The 8,758-nt window shown below is 33.9% G+C and overlaps 1 protein-coding gene across 3 annotated transcripts in view; it reads left to right on the top strand.

The window, feature by feature from the left end:
- heph (polypyrimidine tract-binding protein 1 heph) overlaps window positions 1-8,758 on the top strand; it is a 377,608-nt gene that overhangs the window by 249,090 nt on the left and 119,760 nt on the right. Inside the window, exon 1 of one of the 3 annotated variants that reach the window (XM_018508373.1) lies at window positions 67-132. The exons of the other annotated variants lie outside the window; for them this stretch is intronic. Coding sequence (XP_018363875.1) covers window positions 112-132 — 21 coding nt within the window. The 5' untranslated portion in view covers window positions 67-111. Of the gene's footprint in view, window positions 1-66; window positions 133-8,758 lie in introns of those variants that run through there. 3 annotated transcript variants of the gene reach the window in all.

The following is an 8,758-nucleotide window of genomic DNA, read 5'->3' as shown; positions in this document are numbered from 1 at the left end:
CCGCTCGATGTTTACCGCGAGTCTCACCACCTGCTGGCGCTCGGCGGGTCCGTAGGCATGCGCGGCAGCATCAAACACGAAACGTGGGGCAGGGGAGGCTCGCACCTGAGGATGCGCATGGATTTCCTCGACGTAAGTATACCACCTTACCTCGCGCCGTGTTACGAAACATCTCGCTGCTCCGCGACCCCGTTCGTTCTTTCGCGCGAACTGCTCGGAGCAATATGGCGCCGGCTATCGATAATGCAAGCATGACGATCACGTGGGACTATGATTTGAATCCCCTTCGCGTCGAGATTTCGCGCTTTCACCGCTGAGACAAGTCCTTTTGTCCATTCTTATCAATATAGAGTGACTTTAATCTCGGTTACTCTTGACTTACTCTTTAACTTTTTCTAATTCTTAGAATTAGGAAGATAAGAAATTAGAACTCTAACAATGAGATTAACCCTCCGAAAATGACGGTTTATTAGATCCACTCTGATTAGGAACCTGTTTATCAAAAATGTCAAGCAATTCGATTTTCTTTATATTACATAGCACATTTGGAATTTATTCTTATTGAAATATATATTTAGTATTCATTTTTTAATGTTATTTTGGTTCCTTGAAATTAATCAGTGCCTCTTAACCTTTAAATAGATGGCAACAGCATTACACGCATAGTTATCTTAAAAATTTTGTTTTGGAAAAGAAAAATAAAAAGTATTGCTCAGAAGTTTTAAAATTCATTATTTTTATATTTCTCTATTTTATACACTGTTAAGTATCAAAGTAGCAATAATCACTGAAATCCCTTCATTTTGCTATTTTTAACTTCCATATGTGTCAAAATATAAATAAAATACTATTTGTATGATTAGTTTTAACGTAAACAACGGCCATATTAACATATGCTCTTAGTAAATAATAAATTAAATTTGAGTGGAATTTAATACATTTTCTGTAATTAAATTGTTCAACTATATTGTTTTGATTAAATTAACGACATATTGAGTAAGAGCAGTGGCACGTATAGAAATAACTGAAATTAGGTATAATTTGGTATTATGAATTTAACAGTGTAAAGGTATAAATAATGTAAATTTAACTTAATATATAAAGTAAAGTAGTACAATTTCGAACATGGTACAATTCTGAACGAAATATCACTTGAATCCAATTTTCAAAATTCAAATTTAATTTTATCTTGTTTAGTACTTTTCCGTTAGCCTCCAGACAATGAGAGAGTTACTAAACCTCGAAAACCGGATTCAAATTTTATTTCACTCAGAATTGTACCATGTTCAAATTGTACCACCTTATCTTACTATTAAAAAATACGAGTATACGTGATAAAAGATTAAGTATAAAAAATAAAGTTTGTCTGAGCTATTCTGTGCATCCTATCTATCTACTTAAAGGTTAATTAATGTAAAGGTTAATTAACTTAAAGGTTAATTAACATTCAATGAGTTACAATCCCAGCATCAGTAACTATATTACAGAATTTGACGTCAGTTTCAGAGGATTAAAGTTAATCTATATTAATAGAAATAGAGATATTTGTTTGCCGAGATGCTTCGCGAAGTGAATAAGTACGCTCGACGTGACTTTTGCATCTTCCCTCACGAAAATGTTCATTTGTCGGAGCTTTGAAACGTCGGAAACTTAGGCGTGAAATTGTGTTTCTTTCTCACTGCATTTGCTTCACGATACGAAAACAATTCGTGTTTTTCGACAGTACTTTTCGCGCTTTGCCTCGAGTTTCCATTGCCGCAAATATTGTAAACTACATTTATTTATAAAGAAACGAGTCTACGAAATGACATTGTCCCACATTCGATGAAAATGGCACGAGATCCGCATATGACGAAGGAATATTCCGTGAAAATTTTCTCACGAAATATATCGTCTTATATGCATCTCCATATTTACGATGTATTTCTATTTCTGTGACAATTGGAATTGTACACTACGAGAGAAAAGTGTTTAGTTTATAGCTATAACTGTATGGTAAAATAATTATTATATTTATATATAATTCTATTTAAAAAGAAAATATATATATATATTTGATATCGAAAATAACTATAAATTAGGGTAATTGCAATCATTTTTTCTCTCAGTGAATTGCGTGTCGGAGAAGGATAAGCTTATATGTAAAAGAAAACCAGTTGGTCAGAAAGTTCCTCTGAATTCTAAGATTGCTCCCAATCCGAAGTGCCCCGGTCCCCTCTTATCAATTACGATCGAACGAGGCCGAAGGTTTGATATGGCTCGCTGCGCAACATTTATCTTCGTGCAAGAAGCAAGGAAAACAGCGAAAACCCATGGCGCTCTTCTCCGGTTTTCCTTCATTTTGGAAAGTGGCACGGAGCGAGCAAATGAGGCGAACGCGACCAACCGCCCATTACGGGATCGAAATCCCGTTTTTCCCTACATCCCTCCTTGACATTTCCGCTTTATTTGACTGTTCTTTAATCTCAAGTATATTCACAGAAGTGTGGTCCTTCGGTGATTAATATTTTATTTAACTGCGTTTGACGTAATCATTTTTACATCGGGTACACTGCTGTTAGATGTAAAAAAAATAATGGTAATTTAATTCTTTGAATTAAATAACATTTTATTATTTTAACTTATATGTGCATCAAAATATAAATTAATCTATTCCTACCGTTAATTTTGATGTAAACAACATTTATATTTATTATGCACTTAAGAAATAATAAACTAAATTTGAGTCATATTTCATACATTTTCTTCTTAAATTGTTTAATTGTTCAACTCCATCGTTTCAGTTAAATTTATGACGTGTTGAATAAAAGAAGTGGTGATCTATATAGAAATGATATAGATTAAAAATAATATAATAGATTAAAAATAATATAAATTATAGACACATAATTTGACATTATAAATTTAACAGTTTAAGTTTCTGGATCTCACAATATCGAACACGAGCTCTTCGCGAAAAGAGAAAATAAAGAGTTTTTACGATAACGTGAATCCAGATACGGTGAACGCTAAAGTCACGCGTTATCCCATTTTTAAGTAGTTGTTAAGAAGAAGATAACCTGACCTTAGCATTCACCGTATTTGTATAAATACGGTATTGCAAAAACTCCCTAATATCACCGCGTATCTTCCTTCTTTGTCCTACTCTGCAGCGGAATTCTTGATTTTATCGCCGTAAATTTTCGGATCGCTTTATCGAAGGCAATTTGTATTATAGCCTACGGCGAATAATTGACTTAATACGCCGTTTATCTTACATGCTTGGAGCGTTCACGAATTATTAATGTAAGGCGCCACGTAAACACAATGAACTCGGCGGCTACGACGTTTGACTGGTGTAAGTAACCTTGAGACAGAAGCGCAAAGCTTAGCATGATTGATCTTATGCGCAGCTATATAGACCGCAAGTTGTGTTATGCTTGCGAAACATGAATGTAAATTCTCAGTATTGCACGCGTACTTCTTAATCGCGATAGAAAAATAAGTGTATGAATATGAATCACTTCTATATCGCGAGATATGTTGAAATTGCCGCGATACTTTGCTACGATATTTTAAATATTTATTGTTTAATTATGTTTTAATTGAATATAATATACGGAAGAAATAATTTTACTACAGTATCTAAAAATTTAGATAGATATACGAATCTAAAAATATAATATTATTGAACCATCAAAGAATAATTAATCTCTAAATTCTTTCAAGTGGAATCTTACTCCAAAGAGTGAAAATTGAGCCAGTCTTGAAAAAGAGTCAATTTTCAATCTTTAAGAGTAAGATTTCACTCTTCAGAGTGTGATTCACTCTAAAAGTTTTAGTGACTGTACACTGAAAAAAAAGTGGTTAGATTAATTGGAATTCTCTCTGATTGAGAATGGACAAATTAAAAATTTTCTGATTAAATCTTTTAAAATTATAATTCTAGTTGAGATAACCAGAATTCTAATTGATATGATCAGAATCTTCTGATTTATTCATTTTCAACTAGAAATTTTTCTTAGTGTAGGAAACTCAAGCATAATAAGTAATGCTGCAATTGTAGCAACCAGTTTAAGCGTTGTACGTAATTACTTTGATAATTCAACAAAATTTATTGTTAGATCTGTATTTAGTCTGATTTTTAGGTACTTTAACAAAATTGTTTTTTCCGTGTACGTATTTGTATTTGATTTGTAAGTATATTATGATATACCTTCAACGAAATACTTTTAATACGGTTATGAAATAGTTTCTATTTTTTATAATAAATTCTGTAAGACAATTCAAACATTTCTATATGGATCACGGTCTGTACAAAAATACGCAAAATGAAAATACGATTATTTTACACCGTCGGAAAAATTCTCGCGTTACGAGAGAATGTATTTATAGTAACATGAGATTTTTTTTTCGTTGTATTTGTAATACAATAACAAACGCAATGTACTTATTTACTTTTCTCTCTCTCTCTGTACCGTTTTTTTTTTTTTCAGATAACTATCTTTTATGTATTATAAATGAAATAATTTAATTCTTTGGATTTTGAATTTATTTTTTATAATACTCTCTCTCTCTCTATAATACTTTGATATAATGGATATATTTGTTCTAAATCCGCGATAGTTGAAAATGAAAAAAGGGTTATTTAGGGGAAAGATTGATGATGATTCATCGCCAGCTATATCAAAATATACGAATTGTCGATTCATTGATGTATCTATTCGCTATTTCCCGTAACGATCGCTTTTGATGATCGACATGACTATGTAACAGGCAGCATCCGCTACGGATGGCTGCTCTCATTTACAGATAAAAGCCGGCAGCATTCGCTTAACGGCAGCGATGCCGTAAAGATTATTGACGTGTTAACTTCGCTTTTACACGCTTTACCTTTGACATGTATAGAACGCATAGGGGACGAGAATTACGATCACGTGTTTATCGCTCGCATAAGATTTCCTAACGGCACTTCACTAGACGTAACGTACGTTTACGTATGCAATGCCTTGTAATACATATACAACGAATCTATTAGTTACCACTGCTTTCTGCTTTACAGCCTTTTAAATCTGCGGCTCGTGTAGAGTATTTTATTGGAAAGTACGCGTATGAAAAAACACGGATATAAGCGTATCCGCATTTTTTGTTAAAGCAATTATGGCAAATCGCGATGATGTGCTCGTGCCTGAATAATTCACGCGCCTTCGAATTTTACAATGGGAGTTGAATTTAGTATTCAAATAACTCGGACGTATAAGATAATAATGCGTAATACCGTTATCATTAATATCATTAAAATTGGAGATATTTCTGAATTATTTTGTATTACAGCCCTTAAAAAAGTTAATCGCCGTTCTCTTTCTCTCTTTTTCTCGTGCCGAAATTGCCATTGGAAATTTTTATCAATCGCTTGTGTGGCGTGTATGATGACATGTAACATCGGAAAATATATGGCTCCGTGTCAAACAAGAATGCACGCTATCGCGACCATGCAGCGGCGCATTTGTCAATAAATCAGATCGCAGGGTCACGTTCGACTTTTGGTAGCGCCCGCCGTTGTGACGCACGAGGCTCTCACGTGGCCTATTTCCTACGAACGATTTTCCACGAATTACCTCTATTATGCTCAATTATCGGCCCCGATGAGGTGCTTGTCTCTTCGGACGATAACGAGGAATAGAAAGGAATTTTGCAGCGAATCTCGACCTCACTCTCTGTGGAGAAAAAAACAAGACAATCTAAAAACACAAAATCTGTTAAAATACTTTCTTGCATATATTAAAACTTTCCTTTAGCGAACTTTCGTACGAATAATGCGTGACCCATACATTGGATGAAATGAACCAATTTTAACTTTTCATTATAAAAATAATTTTCATAATTTAACCTTCCACCCGCAACTGAAGTTTTTAAAGGATACCGTTGATATTTTGAATATAAATTTTAGTGGATAAATTTAAATTTGTAAAGTAAATAAAATACTATTCTATGATAGTAAAAACTTGTTGTCAAAGCTTTTTGTTAACAAGTAAATCAGAATTTTTTCACCTTTTTACATAATCCGGAACAATAAAAAAAATGCTCTGTTTTTCGAAGATCTCCGTTATCGGTAGAAGAGTTAAATTTTCATGTTAACAGCGGAGGGTTAAAATATATTAAAGCCAATCTTCGAGGATCTTCAGCGAACTTTCGCATGAATAACGCATGACCATGCATTGGCCAATGAACGTTTAACTTTTCGTCGTAAAAATGATTGGAGCAAACACTCTTTGCTCCTCTTGTGTACGTTCATGTTGAAAAAGAACATGTGCGATTGTTAGTGGAAAACTTGTCCTCCAGTGGAAAACTCGTGCTTGGCACTAACGGTTCGGTTATTAAAACTTTTTCGGATATAATGGACTGTAGACTTTTAATATGTTCAACCTTTATTGCTACAAACGCCTTAAAATAAATTTACGCCTTTTATCACAAGCGGCCATATATGTCTCGTAACAGAAACGCCTCAGTTGACAAAACAATATACTGAAAAATAGCAACAATACAACTAAACTTAATTTGAAAACAATAACAAACATATTAAGTTACTAGTAACTTGAGATGATGTTTTTGAACAAAATCGAGCAAGTAAGTCGAAGGGGGATGAGGGTGTTGACGCCTCACCCTGTGTACGATCAAAGTGGAGAATCTGGAAACACGTCGTCCGTACTTGAAACGAGAGGAATAGTAGTGATTCTCGAAGCCATTCTCGACGGTGAATGAACGTCACTTGAAGCGAACCTTGTTTGCGCGATGGCCGCGTTTCTCCGCGGCGTGATTTCCGCGTACGTCGAAGAAACATCGAGCAATTAAGGCCCTTCTTCTGGGTTCGACAGCCACTCACGTCGTATCCTCGATGTTTCCGGAACGCTCGCGAAATTCTTCGCGTCGCTGTCGCGCCTCCTCCAAACATTTTCGCATTTCGGGTCGATTCCTCCGACGTGCGGTTAACACTTGTTTCTCAACTCACTGCACGTTCTTTCTATTACGTCTGCTGTAACCACCGTGTTACAACCGGTGATTATGACGTAGGAAACAAAAGAGCATTTAGAGCCTTGCTACTGGTTGTTCTGTTATTCCCTTTTGTTTCCTCGTTTAACAGAGAAACCTTTAGGAAGGATCGATCGAGAAAATCAAGGAGTTATTGCTTCGCGTAGAGTCAAGAACGTACAAGGGATTGTTTTCTCGCGCACTCTAAGACAAGACTTCTAATCAACAGATTTCCAATTTCCGTAATTGATTTTTTTATATGTACATTAAATGTTGTACATAAAGTTTACAAAGTATCAATATTAATCACTAACAATTAGTATGTGAAGTAACGTCGATAGAGATTTCATCTCGTTTTCATTTCCTTTTTTATTTTTATATAGTCTTTATTATTCCTTATATTGCTCATTTGTAGATATAACAACGATACGAATAATAAAGAGAAAATAAAGAAAACGAATTTCAATTTTTAATTATTAATATTTTTTGTGATGCAATTTTAAAATACAATTTTGGTATAATGATTGTAGACGAATAAAGTTATGTTCTTTTAAAGTATATTTTTTTCTTTTTTTCTTATATCCGTTCTTTTTGTGTAAGTAACTAAAAATGACAATTTTTGAATTATGTCGTTGTGTAGCAAAGGAGCGATGTATTAATTTTTTTATATTCTTTTTCATCTTTTTGTATTTTTAAAGATTCGCAACCAAAAATTAAATCATTGCCATTCTATTGCGACTTTGGACCTGTTGAGCTAGAAACATTTCATAACGAACTGTCGTCGGCCATCCTTGTCATGGAAGCCGCCTTATTACGACGTCGGTATACCACCGCGATACGGCACAGTAACTCGCTTATAATCCGATTTCATTGTTGTGTTGTCGTCGCCGTTGTCGTCGTCGTCGTCGTCGTCACAGCAGTTCGTACAAGCGCGACGTCGTGACTGCAAAAAGGACTCCAGTAAAATTGAGGAGAACGTGAAGGGACATTGGCGAGAGTTGATTTTTAATTCATTCGCGTGTAGTCAAATACTGCCGGACATAACTCGCCAGAGTTCCTCTTATACTTGAGTTAATGCCGACCAACCTTGATGTTTATGAGACAGAAGATAAACTATTTAATTCTCACTGGATTTTCCTATTAAGTATTCGGATAACTTGCTCTACATAAGTTGAAAATAAGTATAAATTGAAAATTCATTGTTTAATTGAATGTACATTACAAAGGATAAACATAACAATATCAACACCTGGAAAATACACTATTTTATTATTTGTTTTATTAATAAGAAATTGGTCTATTATTTGCTTTTAATATATAATATATTCTATACTTGTTGAAATAGTTTTTCAATGCTTGAATAATTATCAATGGAATGTTGTACTATTCTTTCAGTAGAACATTTTTCAATTGCTTATATAAATGATATTGGAGAATGAAATTTTCTTTTCACTCTCTCAATTTCCTAATTGAATAATTACTAATGAAATGTTGTAATATTCTTTTAGTAGAATATCTTTCAACTACTTACATAAATTATGTTTTTATACTCCAAAATTACCCTTTATTCTCCAAAACCAATATCTAATATTTTTCCTGTCCAGACAATCGCCTTTAAACATTTTTGTACGTAGTTTTGAAGAGCAAAGTGAAAAACAGATTTTCTCCTCCAGTATCTTTTGAGCAATTATAAGATTCTGCTAGAAGATTGCACTGTAGTAGTTGATACACTATTCATGTATGACTTCCA

Source organism: Trachymyrmex cornetzi, unplaced genomic scaffold (genome assembly GCF_001594075.2).
Source record: "Trachymyrmex cornetzi isolate Tcor2-1 unplaced genomic scaffold, Tcor1.1 scaffold26, whole genome shotgun sequence".
Taxonomy (NCBI): Eukaryota; Metazoa; Arthropoda; class Insecta; order Hymenoptera; family Formicidae; genus Trachymyrmex; species Trachymyrmex cornetzi.
This window is presented reverse-complemented; position numbering and strand designations above follow the sequence as displayed.